Here is a 19,430-nt window from a genome sequence, read left to right as displayed (position 1 = left end):
AATAGTGCATAAGTTAGATTGTGTTATATGGCTCAGGTTAATATGTGTTATACATAGGATATTCTATAGGTTAGTGTGTCTTACATACAGGATCTTGTATAGGTTACAGTGAGCTATACATAGGATATTGTATATGTTTGTGTGTTCCACATTGGACAGTGCGTAAGTTAAATATATGTGCAAGTGCATTTCACATAGTATTTTTTAAAAAATCATTCAGGCGATGTGGGTAGTGGGTATTGTGGCAAGGCCAATATTTATTGCCCATCCCTAATTGCCCTTAAATGAGTGGCTTGTTAGGCCATTTTTAGAATGGTTAAGATTCAACCACATTGCTGTGGGTCTGGAGTCACAGGTTGACCAGACCAGGAGAGGGTAGCAGATTTCTTTCCCTGAAGGACATTAGAAGATCGGATTAGTTTTAATGACAATACATGACTGAAACTGCTTTTCATTCCCAGATTGATTTATTTAACTAAATTTAAATTCCCCAGCTATCATGGTGGGATTTGAACACAAGTCTGGATCATTCACCCAGGCCTCCAGGATTACTAGCCCATTAAAATAATCACTGTGCTATAGTTCCCTGTGTGTTATGTACAGGATATTCTTTAGGTGAAAGTGTGTTATATGCAGGATATTATACAGGTGAGAATGTGTAATATACAGGGTATTGTATATATGAGAGTGTGTTATAAACAGGGTATTGTATAGGTGAGAGTGTGTTATATACAGGATATTGCATATGTGAGTGTGTGTAATATACAGGATATTGCATATGTGAGAGTGTGTTATGTACAGGGTATTGTATAGATGAGAGTGTGTTATATACAGGGTATTGTACAAGTGAGAGTGTGTTGTATACATGGTATTGTATAGGTGAGAGTGTATTATATACAGGGTATTGTATAGGTGAGAGTGTGTTATATACAGGGTATTGTATATGCGAATGTGTGTAAAAGATAGGATATTCTTTAGGTGAGAGTGTGTTATATACAGCATATTGTATAGGTGATAGATGGATTCAATCCGCCATGTGCTGTTTCGAGCACAATGGTTAATGCGTTTTGCCTAATGCATCCCTGTGTTATTTCAACACAAGTGTCGGTTTAAGATGAAAAATAGTCTGGTTATTAAATAGGACAATTGATATGCTGTTAGGGTGATATGAAATGGGGTAGGAGGAGGCTCGTGTGGAGCATAAATGTTGGCTAGTTGGGCTGAATGGATTGTTTCTATGTTGCAGATACTATCTAATTCTGTGAACAGCCCACCGCCATTGGAGAAAGCCTGCAGAGCCCATCGAAGGCTATTGTCTGTGCAGGATGAAACTGTCCCCTCTCAGGTGCATTTAGTGCACCCCATGGCCACTATTATGAAGAAGAGAAAGTCCTGACCTATAGTAATTCCTCAACCAACATCATTAAAAAACAGATTATTCCATCATTTTCACCTTGCTGTTGTGGGAGCTTGCTGTGCACCAACTGGCTGCTGCTTTTCCTACATTACAACAGTGATTACATTTAAAAAGTACTTTATTGGCTGTAAGGTGTTTTGGTACAAGTTGAGGTCATGAAAGGTGCCACAGGAATGCAAGTCTTTCTTTTTTCTACACAACCAACAGTATCCATTCCACATGCTACAAAAGCCAATGGGAGGTCCTTGTTTTTACCCCAATGTGGCAGTATACACTGCCAGTGTGGATGGCTGAGCAAGCTGTGGTATTACTACTGTGCATCTGCATCAAGAATCTCAAAAACATTCCAGTCAATCTTCCTTTGAAAATGCCCAGGATGATTTGACAGGATGTGTCTCTAATAGGAGCATTACTGTCACTTTCTGATCTATGCTCCACTATCCTACTGAAATTCCAGCAATTTCAACACATGTCTGTAGAGGGACCCAGCTTCCCTCTCGCCTACTGACGCACCCTAGAAAGTATGCACTGCGCACACCTTATTCACACCCTGCGCCCAGTAAGCCCTCTTACTCTATCCTCCTTGCTTCACTTAGCCCTCCTCCCCTGCCAATCTATCCAGGAACCACCTCTGTCAACCTTTATTGCTCAATCATGTTAAACTTCATAGAAGGATGTACGGAGTATCCATCTGTAATGCCACTGACAATGCCCACAGCATCAATTCCAGGGGTTTTGCTACAGAGTCTGGTGATGCGGTAGGTCCTGGATAATAGGCAGAATTAGGACAAATGGAATTCAATACAGCAAGTTTTGACATGGTGAAATACTAAATCTATCCTGGAAACTGTAAAATCTGCATGGTTATGGGGAAACAGCAGCGGAATGGAACCAATTGGATAGTTATTTCAAAGAGTCCGTACAGATATGATGGGCTGTGTGGCTATGGTCCCAAGGTCTTTATCTTTATGTTAGTGACAAGCCTCAACCCCTACAGAATAGACTGCAGGGAAAATAGATCAAAGATCAAAGTGAATGGGCTGACTGGCAACTGCAGAACCAGAGAACCCCAGTCACCTACTTAATATCTAACCTGGATATACATGGCCAAGTGGGACAATGCACACTGTGTGTCGTGTCCCCCCTCCACCACACCCCACCCCCCCACCCCCCTCCCCCCCACCCCAGGGCCACCCAGCAGACAATCCTATAGCAGCTTCCGTATAGAACGGATTTGTAGACCCTCACCTGTTTGACTTTCTGCAGCTCTTCACTCAGTTGCTTCCTGCTTTTCTCGGACTCCGCCAAACCGTCCTGAGCAAAATGCAAGACGACAGGTTAGTAGGGGAAAGGTTAGTAAAACCCCCTTTTTTCATTTCATCTTTTTATTGGTAACTTTTCCAAGGTTGCTCAGTTATCCTCATTTTTCAGTTTAACTGGTCCTGTAAGTAAACAACTGCAAAATGGCTCTGAAGAAGAGTCATATGGACTCGAAACGTTAACTCTGTCTTTCTCTCCACAGATGCTGTCAGACCTGCTGAGTTTTTCTAGCAATTTTTCGTTTTTGTTTCAGATTTCCAGCATCCGCAGTATTTTGCTTTTATGTTGTAATTGCAAATGACTATTATGTCGGGGCCTGGGGTTGGTCTATTTAAAGTGTCAGCATTGACACTCAGCTCTGAGTCAAAGCTTGTGGGTTCAAGCCCCAATCTAGAGGCAGGAGCACAAAAATCTCAGCTGACCATCTTAGTGCAGGACTGAAGGAGTGCTGCATTGTTAGAGCATTGTCTTTCAGATGTGATTTTAAACTATGGTCTCATCTGCCCTCTCCAGTAAATGTAAAAGTCCCCATGGCACTATTGGTTGTAAAGCAATTTGGGATGTCCTTATGTTGTGGATGTTCTACTTAAAAACAAGTTCTTTCTTACCTGGACTCATATCTCTGCTTTCAATGAGACAGAGTTAATCTACGCCCCAAGCCTTTGCTGGTTAAACAACCACCAGAGTGGTAAAGGCAGCATGGCAGAATGAGCATTACACTATTCAAAGGATTTTCCCACATTTTAGATACCATCCCAACTGGGCTGCCCTGTCTGACTCTCTTCCCCCTTTCCCTAGAGGCATTGCCACAGCTGTCCCCCAGGTCCCCTCCCCCAACGCCCCCCCACCCCCCCACCCCCCATCAAACCCCCCCCAGGGGAATCAATCGTATGAGGTGCTGTGCAGCATTGGGCATTTCTATTCCAACGTTCAGTGTTGGAAAAGCTGAAAATGAACAAGGACAAAGGTTATAAAGGCTTAGAGCAGGAAATTAATTACGCAGAGAACTTGCATCCACTACAGGAACATTTTGGGCCATTCAGCCCTTCAAGCATGTTCTGCCATTCTATTCGATCATGGCTGATCTGTATCTTAACTCCATTTATCTGCTTTTGCTTCATATCCTTCTGTTTCCTTACCTAATAAAGCTGATTTTGGTCTTGTCAATTTCAGTTGTCTCCGAGCGTCTACAGCTTTTTGAGGAAGAGAGTTGCAGGTTTCCATTAACCTTTTTGCGAAGAAATGCTCCCTGACATCATTCCAGAATGACCCGGCTCTAATATTAAGATTACATTCCCTTGTGTTGGGCTTGCCCCAGCGAAGGAAACAGTTTCTCTGTACCTACTGTTCAAACCCCTTCTGTGCTAAAGGAAATGGCAACTCCCTAACTGAAACTTTAATGGCACCTCCAATAGTGCAGACTTCCCTTGGGAGTGTGTGTGAGTGAGACAAAGAGTAGAGTGGGAGAAAGAGAGAGTGAGAGAAACAGCGAGATTGAGTGAAGAAAAAGTAAGAGTAAGAATGGGAGATGACAGACAGGACAAGAGAGCTACATTGAGAGAGTGTGATAGAGAGAGTAAAAGGAAATGAGTGAACGAGAGTGTGAGAACAAGAGAGAGACAGTAAGAGTGAGACACAGAACACGAAAGAGTACGGGAGCAAGCAAGAGGGAGTAAGGGTGACAAACAGCGATTGAGAGAGAGAGCATGTAAGAGAGATAGAGACAGACAGAGAGAAAGTGAGAATGAGACAGACAGAGCACAAGAGAGAGAGAGAGAAAGACAGATTCAGGGAGAGAGAGAAATGTAAGGGCAAGACAAGATTGGGCAGAGGTTCTTCCGTCAACCAAGCTCTCAACTTTCACTGTCTAGCTTATTAGATGCTATTAGATGCTGAAATATCATTGCTGGGCACTCAGTTAAAAATCACTCTGTGTAACTAAGGGCCCACAGAAAATAAATGATGTTGTTGCAATACATTTCCTTGCTGGTGTTGGGGCTGCAGTGAAACTGTACATCAACCATTCAGAAAGAGAGCGTTATAGGTGGCCTAAGTGCAAAGCATGCTGCAGCCAACACGCTAAGATTTTAAAATATCAATGTTTCTTGCAGTTTCCAGAGATAGAAAATAGGATTTAGGAGCAGGAATAGGCCAGTTAGCTCTTCGAGCCTGCTCTGCCATTCAATAAGATCATGGCTGATCTGGTTGTGGTCTCAGATCCACTTTCTGGTCTGACCCATAAGCCTTGACTCTCTTGTCTATTGAAAATATGTCTAACTCTATCTTGAATAAATTCAATGACCATTTGCCTTCCTGATCACTTGCTTTACCTGCAAACTAACTTTTTGTGGTTCATATACCAGGACATCCGGGTTCCTACTTACCACCGATCTCTTTCCATTTAAATGGTAAACTGCTTTTCCATTCTTCCTGCCAAAGTGACAAGTTCTCATCTTCCCACACTACACTCCATCTGCTAAACTTTTGCCCACTTGCCCAACCTGTCCACATCCCCCTGTAGACCATTCCAGGCCCCCTCAACAACCCACCCTCCCACCCATCCTGATGTCTTCGGCAAATTTAGCCACCATACACTCAGTCCCCTCATCCAAATCACCAACATAGACTGCAGATAGTTGAGGATGTTATGAATCTTTGGAATTTTCTACCCCAGAGAGCTGTGGAGAGCTCAGTTGTTGAGTATATTTAACCTCTGCCATTGAAGGTGGGTGGACATAATGTTTTCGTCCCTGTTAGTCTTTAAACAATATATCTCAAAAACTAATGGATGAATTTCAACGAAACATGGTACACAGATAGGGTATGGCCCAAGGAAATACTGATTAGTACTTGGAAAAGATGCGGATTTGGATCCTGAAACTTTTTTAAAGAATCGGTTAACATTGGGAGATAGGACGAATTGATTATTTTTTGGAATGCCATCGATTGTTTTCAAATGTGTGGATTGTCCCAGCTGCTGTGGTGGAATGTGTCATAGCTGTCAAAATGTGAGCAGAGTTTTCAGAGCAGATTGTTGGATGCGAATTGGCCTGGATCCGCCTCAGTGAGATGTAAGTTCTTAGCAAAAATATTTCTCTTTTCAGCTTTGTAGTTACACAGCATCAACCAGACGGTGAAAGCCTCAAGGAGGAGCTGTGTAATTGCAATGACGTTAAGCTAAGACAGCTTGGCAGAGATATTTGCTCTACAGAGTGCCCTCTTCACTTGTCAAGGCTGAAATCAATACATTTTTGGACAAAAAAGGGAATTAAGGGATGGTGTGGAAAAGTGGAGCTTCTGCTCCTATTTCCTAATTTCTTATAAGCACAGTCGGGGTTAAAACACACCGACAGAAGGAGAGGTGGAACATATGCACTGTAACATCAACACATGGACTAGTACACACACTCAGTTCCCTGCTTGAATATCAAAGCCAGTGTCATCACAGACCCTACATACGTAGGTAGCCTGATTTTTCTGTTACTATTCTAAATATATTGTTGCTCTCCATCACACTGTGCATCTGGGAATCAGTATTAAATGCAGCTTTCAGACTGAGTGGGGTTAGAGTGGGAGTAGGGGGATGGAGAGACTGCAGGCCAGAGGGGAGAGGTAAGGCAGGGTTGGTGAGGAGTGGCTACAGCAGTTGAAAGCACAGCTGCCAATGATGAATCAAAGTCAGGAACAAAAAGAGAAAGTGCTGGAAATACTCAACAGGTCTGGCAACATCTGTGGAGAGAGAAACAGAGTTCAAGTTTCAGGTTGCTGCGTGACCTGCTGAGTACTTCCAGCATTTTCTGTCTTTATTTCAGATTTCCAGCATCCGCAGTATTTTGCTTTTTAATTAAAATCAGGGGTTGTCAAGAGGCCAGCATTGGAGGACCACAGAGATCTGGAAAGATTGCAGGGCTGGAGGAGATGACAGAGCTAGGGGAGGGTGAGGGCAAGGAAGGATATCCAAACAAGGATGAGAATTTTAAAATCAAGATGTTGCTGGACTGGGAGTCAATGTAGATCGGGTGATGGGTGATTGGGACTTGGGGTGGGATTTAATGCCCTACCCGAGGTGAGTTTGGAGTTGGGGGGGCGGTGGGGTGCATCTAATCGGGCTAGGGAGTGTGTGGTGGGAACCCTGCCACCTCCCGCCTTTGCCCAATTAAGTCTGGGCAGGAAGGCCCGTGTATTGACTTCCCACTCTGCTATCAATTGGGGGCCTTAAGTGAGCGTTTAATGCCCATCTGAGGGTTTCATCCCACTGCTGCTGGTATTCAACAAGCAGCTACTCAGGGAGCCTGACACTGTCACATTTGCTTGTGAACTCCCAGGGGAGTCCCTCGTTGTCGGACACTCAGTGCCTGATCGAGGGATCCAGCATCTGGAATGGGGTGGGCCTGCTGAAAGACACCACCCCCCGACCTTTCTTCCGACACCCCTCCGCCCCCTCTAGCCAGTAAGCCCTTCCCCGTGCCACCCATCCTGCCCGCACTCACCTGTAAGCTGGGTCCCTCGCTGATCCTGGGCCTCCGGTAGGTACATTACTGGCAGCCGTGACCGCTTGCAATGGAGAGCTGCTGGCCTCTGACTGGCTGGCAACTCTTGAGGTGGGGGGAGGGTGGGATTTCTAGCCCTGGCTGCCACTTCCCAGTTAGGGAAGTCGGCTCTTAATATGAGGGCCTTCCCCAAAGGAGGCAATGAGGGGCTCTCACAGGGAGACTCCTGTTACCTGGATTAAATTCCATCCTAGGTGTGAGTTAGAACATGGGAATGGAGTTTTGAAAAGCTCTGGTTACCCATCTTCTATTCTAGCTGCTGCCTGATCCCACATTTAAATAGATTATAACATCAATATCAGACTTTGTACGTCAATTGGAAGACAGAAGCTGGTGGTTTATTAACAGTTGAAGCCCTGCTAAGCCAAGGGTGTGAGGTGAGAAGGGTTACACTAATTGTCCAGAGCAACAACAAACCACAGAGCATAAATCACCAGTCAGAAAGCTTGCTGATGAGCTGATAATGGAAGTTAAGACACCACACTAACAAACTATTAATGGAAGTTATCACCCTCTGCATCTTCCTCAACCTCGTCCAAAAGGCCCAAGCTGATAGCCTTCACTGCCTTTTTACACCCTAACCGCACCATCCTTGTTAAACCTTCTCTCCTGCCCACCCCAACCCTCACCTCCAACAACAAGTGCAAAGGGCTCAAGGGCTTTGTTTTACTCAGCTGCTTCTCTACGCCCCACAACCCCAACACCCCTTTTCCCAATGGACCATTCCTCCCCTGGCCGGCTTCCCCACGCTAGCCCTGAACCCATGGCCAAGACTTTTAGCTTGGCGCGCAGGTACCTCCCGACATGCCTGAGTGTGAAATAGTTTGCAATGACGTTGGGCGAACGTCCCTTGTGCACTTGTGCGATATTTCGGTCGGCGAGAATGCGCAAAAGTCAGCAGCACGCCCACCGACAATTAAGAGGCCTAGTAAGGCCCTTGAGCAGCTAATGAAGCAGAACGTTTTGCTTCCCATCCAACTTTCCAGTTGGCGGGCGGGAGAATAGACCAGGCGGCCTTTGCATTTTTAGCGAAGCCCCATCCAGGGGTGGGACGAGGTTTCCAACAATGAATAAAACAAACATAAAACTTTTTTAAACTCAGGTTTAACATGTCCCTTTTCATGTGACCGAGTCATGTGTGGGGACGTGTTTACATTAATTGTAGATTCTTCTTTTCTCATTTTAGAAATCTTCAGCTCCCTCAGGCAGCTCTGTGCCTTCAGGGAGCTCTCAGTGAGCGCACTTCGCACATGCAGACTTCAGCGCTCGCGTTCCTCCCCCCCCGCCCCATCACGGCAGCGCCGAGGCTCTCAGTGCCTGTTTCACGCTGTTAATTGACCAGCCAGCATGAAATCGTGGTCGGAGCCTGATCGCAGCTGCTCCCGTGCCCGCCCAACGAGGGGCAAGTCCTGCCCCGTGTCTTTCTCCAGTTTCTCCCATTTCCCCTGCTGCCCCCTCTCTGCTCATCCTGTTTATTAGGCTCGCCACCTGTTCCCTCGTCCTCATTAAACAGGTCAACAACTAAATTCCATTCCTGGTCCCCATGCTGCCTTCCTGTGAAAGCGATGCCCACTCCTCAGGTACTGTCCCCCTCCCTTTCACCGCTGCCGTCGTTATCCCCTTGCCCAAAACAACCAACATTCCTTGAACACTGCCATTTCCAACCTCCCTTTCCTCTCCAAAGTCCTTGAGTGTATTGTCACCTCCTGAAACTGTCCCCCCTATGGCTCTCCTTGTTTGAATGTCTCCAATCAGCTTCTTCTCACTGCACAGCATGGCATGGCCTAGATCCAAACAGTACAACTGATAATCGACTGTCTCTCCCACTGCCTCAGTCCATCTGAAACCTTCATCCACGCCTTTGTCACATCCAAACTCCCACTATTTCAACATTTGCCTGGCCAGTCTCCTATCTCCACCATCTGTAAATTCAGCCCATCCAAAACTTTACTGCTCTGTATCAAGTGCTCCTCACCCAGTCACCTTTGTTCTTACTGATCTACATTGGGTTTCAACCCCTCCAAACGACTCAGGTTTAAAATTCCCGTCTTCACATTTAAAACCCTTCATATCCTAGTGGTTCTGCGGCTTACCGCACTGGACTAGCAAGCACCAAGATGTTGTCTTACCCTGGCAAATTGCAAAACTGTTCAATAAATCTGCTAACTTATGGGCCCGCACCGGGAAAAATAACTGAAAGCTGCTAATTTTCAGTAAAAAAAAGCCAATGGAATCACCAATCTGGCCTACGGGTGACTCCAGTCTCACAACCATGGAATCACAGGACACAGAAGGAGGTCATTCAGCCCATCGTGTGGCTCTTTGAAAAAACTATCCAATTAGTCCACTCCCCTGCTCTTCTCATAACCCTGAAAATCTTCTCCTTTCAAGTGTATTTCCAACTTATTTTGGAAGTTACCACTTAACCTGCTTCCACCGCTCTACTCAACATGTCCTGCTGCCTTCAAACCTTTGTTACGTGCACCCCCCAGGACTCTCAGTTCCTGCACCCCTTTTAAAATTATAACTTTTAGTTTCCATTGCCTCTCCTCATTCTTCCAACCAAAACGCATCATCATGGTGAATGGCTGTTAATGAGCTCAGTTAACAAAGGCTGGGAAATAAATGTGACCTTGTCCATGTCACCTGCTTATCCTGGGAACAAATACCTCAAAAACATTAACACAACGTTCATTTTCACAGTGGACCCAGGGGCGTTTCACTGGGTTTAATTGGAGGAAGAGGAAAGGAAGGCTTTTCCTTACATCTTGTTCCCTCGGTGTGATCCAAAATAGATCAGGTTGAGACTAGAATGAATGCTGATCCTGTGAGGGAGGGATCGGGTTTGCTGATCTCCAATCCGTTCTCTCAACATCGCTGCAGCCTAAATCCTGACAACTGGAGTGCAACCCATGTTCCTGTCTAAATGGCTTGGGAGAGCTGGAATTTCCTGACTGACTCTGGGCCCACACTATGTATCAGTGAGGGTCCCAGCAGATTCTAATTCTCAGTATTCAGTTCTGCTTCAATAGAGGGGGAAACTGTTTCGTTCTGCAATCAAGTCGACTTCAGATCCTGGCTCAGCAGCATATGGCTGGAAGCCGGATTGGAAGGAAATAGCCCAGCAGTTGGTGCAGTCACTCTGACAGCTCCACACTCACTTCAGTCTTTCAAACATCCTCACAAAATGGCACTTCGAGTCCTGATCCACCAACGCCTCAGATTCAAAATTCTCATCCATGTGTTCAAATCCCTTCATGGCCTCAATTTTCTTTTATCTCTGCAGCCTCCTCCAGCCCTATGACCCTCCACAAGCCTTGAGCTTCTCCAGTTCCGGCCTCTTCACATCCCCAATTTCCTTCACATCACCGCTGGTGGCCGTGCCTTCATTAGCTGGCCCCCAAGTCCTGGAATTCCCTCCTCAAACCTCTTCACCCCTCTGGCCTCATTTAAAATGCTCCTTAAAACCTATCTCCTTGACCAAGCTTTTTATCACCTATCCTAATATGTCTCCTTTTGTGGCTTAGAACATAAGAACTAAGAGCAGGAGTAGGCAATTCAGCCCCTCGAGCCTGCCCCACCATTCATTACGATCATGGCTGATCTCATTTCGGCCTCAACTCCAATTTCTCGCCCTCTCCCCATAACCTTTCAACCCGTTACTAATTAAAAATCTGTCTATCTCCTCCTCAAATTTATTCAGCGTCCCGGCATCCACTGCACTCTGAGGTAACAAATTCCTCAGATTCACGACCCTTTGAGAAAAGTAATCCCTCCTCATCTCTGATTTAAATCTACCACCCCTTAGCCTAAAATCATGGCCTCTCGTTCTAGAATGCCCCACAAGAGGGAACATCTGCTCCACGTCTACTTTGCCTCTCCCCTTTAGCATCTTATATACCTCAATTAGATCTCCTCTCATCCTTCTAAACTCTAGCGAGTATAGGCCTAAACTGCTCAATCTCTCCTCATAAGACAAGCTCCACATCTCTGGAATCAATCTAGTGAACCTCCTCTGAACCGCCTCCAATGCAACTATATCCTTCCGCAAGTAAGGGGACCAAAACTGTGCCCAGTACTCCAGGTGCGGTCTCACCAATGCCTTGTACAGTTGCAACAATACTTCCCTATTTATATACTCTATTCCTTTAGCAATAAATGCCAAAATTCCATTTGCCTTCCTTATTACCTGCTGTACCTGCATACTAGCTTTCAGCAATTCATGCACGAGGACACCCAGATCCCTCAACACTGAAGCATTCTGAAGTTTCTCCCCATTTAAATAATAAGTCGCCTTTTTATTCTTCCAACCAAAATGGATAACCTCACACTTATCCACATTAAATTCCATCTGCCAAATTTTCACCTAACCTGTCCATATCCATTTATAAATTTCTTATTTCTTCATTGCAACTTACTTTCCCACCTATTTTGGTGTCATCTGAATCCAAGTCATTAACATAGATTGTAAATAGTTGGGGCCCAAGGACCGAACCCTGTAGCACCCCACTAGTTACAGCGTGCAAATTATTGCCTGATTACGTTCCTGTGAAATGCCTTGGGACGTTTTTAATAAGGTAAAGGTGATATATAAATGAAAGTTGTTGTTGTTGTCTAGGACAGAAGCTCCACATATCTGAATTGTAAATAAATCGTTAAGTGGGTAATCCCTCTCCCCAGTACTCCTGTCACAGGAGAGGTAATCCCACAGAGGTAATTCACAGGTAATCCCTCTCCCCAGTACTCTCCCCAGTACTCCCAGTACTCCTGTCACAGGAGAGGGCTTCACTGCCTCAGACTGGGGATTCCAACCAGCTGAACTCCTTTTAAAAACATGGGTCTCGTTGCCCTGGATGCGTTTGAAACCAGCCGGTCTCATAGCCCAGGACTGCATTTATAAGTGAATACATACCATCTGGGCCTCTGTTTAAAAGGGCAGTTTTTCATTGCGACCCGCAATTAATGAGAAGCCCTTACCATCTGGGAGGGAAAAGAGGAATTAATATTCCCTCTAATAACTGAGGGGGTTAATGAGGGCGTGGTGTATGATGTGTTTATGCATTTTCAAAAGGTGTTTGCCCACACACCAGGTGTGGTAGCAAAATCAAAACCTCAAGTGAAAAGGAAGCTTGAACACAAAATTGGCTAAGGGACTGTCAGGAAGGGCAGAATCTTGCCCTTGTGGGGCAGGTTCCGCAGAGGCTGTTGGGAATTAAGGCCGGCCCAGTGTGAAATGCGAGGGGCAGCGCTGAGGTGGGTGGGGTCAGGTGGGCGAGCGGGGTCAGAGCAAACTTTGCGCATTTGCGTGAGTGCGCGCTTGATAATCTCCCTGAGGCACAGAGCTGCCTCGCGGAGATGAAGCATTTTCAAAAAAATAAATAAATAAATAGTGTAATAAAACATGTCCCCCTCGTGTGACTCTGTCACATGTGCAGGGACATGTTATTAATTAAGTTTTAAAATTTTTATTTTATTTTTATTTGCTTTAGGAAACCTCATCCTGCCCATGGATGAGGTTTCCTAAAAAGTGCAAAGGCCGCTTGGCCTTTTCGCCTGCCCATCAACTGTAAGATTGGACGGGCAGTGAAAAATTTAACTTAATAGGTAATTTAATTGTCAATGTGTATCATTTCATGCTCGAGCAGGTCGGGCACACACCCACCTGCCGAGATAAAAATTTTGCCCATAATAATTCTCATAATGTTATTGGAATTTATTGTAAAATAGTGGTGTGTGTGTGTGTGTGTGTGTGTGTGTGAGAGAGAGAGAGAGGTATGGGGGAGCGTACTGTTTAGAATGTAACGTGTAAAAGGATAGTTGCATTTTTAAATACGCCACACTAGATTACTTTTTAAAAGAGGGAGTGAAATGTGTCACCTAACCAGGTGACGTTTAGAAACAGTGGCCAGGATTTTTCAGTTGGTGTGCGGGGGCGGGTCTAACACACCGGCGTGTAAAATGACATTGGGTGTGCATCCCGATGTCATTAAGCTGTCTTGTGATGTTTCGTTTGGTGATCGTGCGCCGGAGTCGGCTGCGCAGCGCCGATAACTGATAGGCCTATGAAGGCCATTAATGAATTAATTAATGTCATTATTTATGCTGCCCGTCCAACCATAAGGTTGGCGGGCAGGTGAAAAGGCCAAGCGGCCTTCACGGTTTTTAGGAAACCTCATCCACAAGTGGGATGAGGTTTCCTAAAGTTTATATTACTTAAAAAAATACTTACATGAAAAATAAAAATTTGTCCCATCTCATGTGATATAGTCACATGAGGGGGCATGACTCATTAAATTTTTAATCTCTCTAAAAATGTTCTTACAAACTGCTTCAATCTCCCTGAGGCAGCTCCGTGCCTCAGGGCGAATGAAGTGCTTTTTTGCGTGCATGCATGAAAGAGCGCAGGCCCCGACTCTCCCTCCTCCCCCACCCGCACAGAAAGTGCTGAACGCTATCGCTCGCGTATTACCCTGGGCGGGCCTTAATTGGCCCGCCGACATAAAATGGCGGCGCAGAGCCGATCGCGGGTGGCAGTCAGCTCCGTGGCTGTCCCCGCCCACTCCCGCCAAGACTGCCCAACGTGGCAAAAGTTCAGGCCAGTGTGTTTATTTTTCCCAAAGGTTCCTGGTAAAATGGGTACTATGCTAATTCTTTATGATCAGCAGCGTAAAGTGGAAAGACATAGTGAAACAATGGGTATTTGCATTCAAAGTGGAAAATATGTATAAAGGAGCAAAGGTTGTGTGTAAGGGGAGGCATTTTTAAGATCTAACATGTGTGAAATGCCTTCAGCATCTATGGCTCAAGCTGCTGTTTTCAAAGAACTGAAGTTAAGAAAACTCACTTTGAATTCGACTGGTTCAGGGTATCATGTTCCTTTGCCTGGGTCTTTTAAAACCTTGTGTGTCTGACTGTTGCCTTAATGAAAGTGTAACTGGGAGTCAGATAAAGTAGGGGATTTAGAAGTAATTATAGTAATAATTTGTAGACAGGTGTATGTGCTTAAAAATTATTTTTCTTATTAATAAAGGTATAATCTAGATTTGTAAAAACCAGTAAGACTCGGTGGTCTTGTTACTACTGAATTCAAAGCCTGCATCTCGAAACATGAACATTACAAATATTAGTTGTGGCAGTTGTTTCAAGTTTCCCTTTGGGCTTTGAACAACCCAGCATTTACCATCGGCTGTGTCATTACAGGGACAGAAAGCAGAGGGTAGTGGTGAACGGTCGTTTTTCAGACTGGAGGGGAGTATACAGCAGTGTTTCCCAGGGATCAGTATTAGAATCACTGCTCTTTTTGATATATATTAATGACCTGGACTTGGGGATATAATTTATACTAAAATTTCTGGGACATTGGTTAGGCATCAGCTGGACTATTGTGTTCAAATCTGGTTACATTTTGGGAAGGATATCGAGGCGTTGGAGATGGTACAGTGGGAATTTACTGGAATGCCATCAGGGATGAGGCATTTCAGTTATGTGGAAAGACTGGAGAGGCTGGGGTTGTTCTGCTTAGAGTCGAGATGGTTAAGATTTGATAGAGACGTTCAAAATCATTTTGACAGGGTAAATCAGGAGAAACTGCTTCTTGTGGCAGAAGGGTCAGTAACTGGAGGACACAAAATTAAAGTAATTGGCAAAACAATCAGTCGTGACAAGAGGAAACATTTTTTATACAGCAAGTTGTTATGATCTGAAAGGCACGGCCTGAAAGGGTGGTAGAAGCTGATTCAATAGTAACGTGCAAAAGGAAGCAGGATAAATACTGGAAGGGAAAGAAATCACAGGGCTATGAAGAGAGAGCAGGTGAGTGGGGCTAAAGGGAGAGCTCTACCAAAGACAATAGGCATGATGGGCTGAATGGCCTCCTTTTGTGCTATATCATCCTATGAATCCTCATCAAGGGGCCACATTCTTAAATAAATACAAGGTTTTTAAAATAAATCATAATTCACGATATGTGACTTTTACACATGAACTATGGGAGTTTTGCCCTCTCTCGTAGGAGAACGTGATCATTATTCCAAGCTGCAGTCACCTTCCCTCACCTTTACTCTCTTTAACTCTTTTAATGCCCCGTTCCTCTCTCGAGTAATCCTTTCCAGATCTTCCTTATTTACCGAACTGGACGATGTAATCTGCAAAATTCAGAAGGTATTCAGTCTCAATAGCAGCAAGTTTTCACACACAATGTGCAACACTATTCTATATTTAGAATAAATATAGATAAAACAACTCAATGAAAGCAGCCAGGACAAGAAAACTGGATAACTGGGCACTGGTCATTCAGTTCTGGGCCTTGGGACTCCCTTCAATCTGTGTGTTGTAAGTACGTTTTTGGGATGGCATTGCGGCATCTCAAACGAATTCCTCGTGGGACAAACAGCTGATGTTGCATTATCGTTTGAGTGCACAATTAACAACTAACTTGCTGGATGGAGTTTTTTGAGGAGGTAACAGAGAAGGTTGATAAGTGATATGATATATATGGATTTTCAAAAGGCATTTGATACAGTGCCACACAACAGACTTGTGAGCAAAATTCCAACTCATGGAATAAAAGGGAAAGTAGGCACTTGGATAAGAAATTGGCTGAGTGACAAGAAACGGAGAATAGTGATAAATGGTTGTTTCTCAGATTGGAGGAAGGTTTGTAGCAGAGTTCCCCAAGAGTCAGTGTTGGGACCCTTGCTCTTCCAGATATATATTAATGACCTAGATTGTGGTGTGCAGGGCATGATTTCAAAATTTGCAGATTATACAAAAATTTGAAACATTGTCAACTGTGATGAGAATAGTCTTGAACTTCAAAAGGACATAAACATGTTGGTGGATTGGGCAGACAAGTGGCAGATGAAGTTCAACAAAGAGAGGTGTGAGGTGATCCATTTTGGCAGGAAGAATATGGTGAGACAGTACAAAAAAAAGGGAGAGACACTAAAGGAGGTGCAGGAACAGAAGGACCTTGGTGTATATATACATGGTTCGGTGAAGTTGGCAGGGCATGTTGAAAGAGCTGTTGATAAACCATATAGTATCTTAGGCTTTATTAATAGGGGCATTGAGTGCAAGAGTAAGGAAGTCATGTTGAACTTGTATAAGACACTAGTTTGGGCCTCATCTGGAATACTGCATCCAGTCCTGGGTGCCATACTTGAGGAAGGATGTGAAGACATTGGAGAGAGTACAGAAGAGATTTACAAGAATAATTCCTGGGATGAAGAACTGTATCTATGAGGATAGATTGGAGATGGTGGGACTGTTTTCCTTGGAGAAAAGAAGGCTGAAAGGGGACTTGATCAAGGTATTCAAGATCCTGAGGGGTATGGGCAGGGTAAATAGTGAGAAACTGTTCACACTCAAGGGAGCATCAAGAACTAGGGGGCACAGATTCAAATTAATTGGCAAAAGGAGTAACTGTGATGTAAGGAAAAATTTTTTCACCCAGAGGTGGTTGGAGTCTGGACCAAACTTCCTGAAAGGGTGGTGGAGGCAGGTTCAATCGAGTTATTCAGAAGGGAATTGGATTGCTACCTGAAAAGAGAGAATGTGCAAGGTTACAGGGATAGGGCAGGGGAGTGGATGGGCTGAATAGGTGATCACAGAATCACAGAATCTTTACAGTGCAGAATGTGACTGGTGTGAGAAATGGAAAGGTCCCACTGGTGAATTTGGGGTGGCTGTTCCCACGTTTGGGATAAAATTCTCATTGAGCAGAGTTCGAGGAAGTGGCTGGGTAGCTGATCAGTGAAAGGACTTGATGTGTGATTGGTCACAGAACAATGCTGTAGGAGCTTCAATACATACTCAGAAATGACTTACCGGTTGGAATCTAATTGAGGGGTTTATATATAGAATAACAGATTCCCGGGAGTGAGTTACAGACTGGAATCTAATCAAGGGGTTCGGGGAGTTTATTTATAGAATAACAGATAGCCAGAAGCGAGTTACAGGCTGGTTGCTATTCTCATAGTTTTCTCTAGTTTGGAAAGTACATTGAAATCAGGCAAATGTGAGCAGGAGATGTGTGCTGCCAGTGGTTCCTCACCTGTGCAGTATGTGTTGTCTCACAGAGATTGGCCTCTTCACTGGAAGTAAATATTGTTACTCCTGGTTCAGATCCAGCTTCACCCAGCTGTAATCGGAACAAGTCTCTGGCAGCCTGTACAAAGTCTGGGGTGGGGGAGAGGGGGATGATATGGTACAATGTGAGCAGCGGTTAGTGAACAGAACATGTATCCGACTGAATTTTGCTGGAAAAATGAAGGTGTGTTAATGATGCACACAGTTATCAACATGTGAGTGAGCCACCTGGTCTGGGATTACGAGATACACTGTAAAATGTGATTCTCCGGAGCTCACTGGGTTTTACACATTGATTACATTGATTATCTATTAAAACCATCGCAGTAAATTAGAGCTTAGAATTAACAGCATGAGTACCTTTTGAAAATTAAAACAGTGCCAAATATCCTTTCTGGCCCAGAAAGGGAACAGGTTAAATGGTTACATTTGATTCCTTCAGTAGTGAATTGTTAAGAGATTTTAAAGATGTCAAATTTTCAATTTCATTCCTTTCTTTCTCTTTGTTGTTTTTCTCTCCTTTAACCCAATCTTCCTTTCCCTCTCTTTCTGTACCTTTAATTCACCCTATTTCCTTCTCCATTGTTCCTTTTTGTTTTGTTGCTTAAATCTCATTGGTTAAAGGGATGGTCCTTCTGTTCACTCAGGACCCCGATGTCCTGTCGCCTTTGCCATGCCATTTGCCATTGTCAGCTCGCTCTCCTAGCATGTTGCCACACAAAAACATTTCAGCTGAAAGGTGCAGGAAAAAGTCCAAATAACAGCGCACATCACAAGCTGCCCCTCCAGCAAGATTCAGGTCATTATTTCTCCATAATTTTCCCTCTCCCTCTTCTGAAGGTGTGGATTCAGGCTGAAGGTTCCAGAGACGGCATTACCTCACAAAATTCAACGCTTTAGCCACTCTTTAAATATGTGCACTTGACCACAAGCAACGATTAAAAGCGAGTGGATGAGTGTGGAAGCAGAGTATTTCACTGCTGATCCCAGCCTTCCCGATATTGACGTTCCTATTGGATATTGATTGGGATCCCTGATCACCTTCTCCTGGAGCAAGGGGCACAGCAGAGATTGTAGCAACCCTCTATTGCCCTGGCTGAGACTAGCTTTGAACCATTATTGATTTGAGTCACTTTTTACAATGAAGAAGGTTGTGTGGAAGATTATTGCTTTTATGGAAGACTGATGTCCTGCCATTAAGGTTAATCTGTAGACGTATGCTCCGACAATTCTTGCCCGAGCCTCACTAACATAGACGAAGATAAATGTTGATAAAGATGAACTTCACATGAACTTTAAAAAAATTAAATTAAACCAGATGTAGCCATTTCATAAAATTCTACAGCAGAGAAGGAGATCATTTAGCCCTTCATGTCAATGCCAACTCTATGAAGGAGTTATCCAATTAGTTCTAGTCCCCTGCTCTTTTCCATAGCCTTGCAATGCTTTTCCCTTCAAATATTTATCCCATACCCTTCTGAAAGTTTCTATTGAATCTGTTTTCAACTGCATAAAAGGAACAAAAACAGAAAATGCTGGAAAAGCTCAGCAGATCCAGCAGCATCTGTGGAGAGGGAAACAGAGTTAACATTTTGAGTCCATAGGAATAAAAGGTTTATTTTTATATATATATATATAGTCTTTAGTATTTGTGCTATTGTATCTATCCAAAGAAGGAAACCTTAAAAAAAGTTCAACACAAATACAGAAGGTAATGTTAATTTGTGACTTCATAAAGGAGTTAGTGAAAATGGAAAAAAAGTCCCTGAAAAGCAATAAGTAGCCCTCAAGAAAATCTCATGCAAAGCCTCTGAAGAGGAAATTATTCTGACCACTACTCTGCTCTAAAGAGAGCAATTCCAGTTTCTCCTGTTTCTCCTTATAACTAAAACTGCTTATCCTACTATTTCCTCCTTAGACTTATTCTAATTCTGTTGCTTTGAACTCCCAATTCCTTTGCTTGACTGAATGGATTAAAACAGGGAGCTTCACCCTGTGATGTGTCAGTGTTGTACAATAATAAACACCTCTCCCCCCTGCTGTTCACTTCCCAG

At 44.1% G+C, this 19,430-nt stretch overlaps 1 protein-coding gene across 6 annotated transcripts in view; it reads right to left on the bottom strand.

Moving 5' to 3' along the window:
• stxbp4 (syntaxin binding protein 4) overlaps positions 1-19,430 on the bottom strand; it is a 253,195-nt gene that overhangs the window by 131,019 nt on the left and 102,746 nt on the right. For 5 of the 6 annotated variants that reach the window (XM_041217070.1, XM_041217068.1, XM_041217069.1 and 2 more), the window contains 3 exons: positions 17,342-17,466; positions 15,342-15,431; positions 2,666-2,731 (listed from right to left, as the gene is read on the bottom strand). In XM_041217070.1, the coding sequence (XP_041073004.1) occupies positions 2,666-2,731; positions 15,342-15,431; positions 17,342-17,466 (281 nt within the window). The remainder of the gene's footprint in view (positions 1-2,665; positions 2,732-15,341; positions 15,432-17,341; positions 17,467-19,430) is intronic. The other variant, XM_041217071.1, reaches the window with a different exon arrangement.

The sequence above is a fragment of the Carcharodon carcharias genome, chromosome 22 (assembly GCF_017639515.1).
Source record: "Carcharodon carcharias isolate sCarCar2 chromosome 22, sCarCar2.pri, whole genome shotgun sequence".
In the NCBI taxonomy this organism is placed as follows: domain Eukaryota; kingdom Metazoa; phylum Chordata; class Chondrichthyes; order Lamniformes; family Lamnidae; genus Carcharodon; species Carcharodon carcharias.
This window is presented reverse-complemented; position numbering and strand designations above follow the sequence as displayed.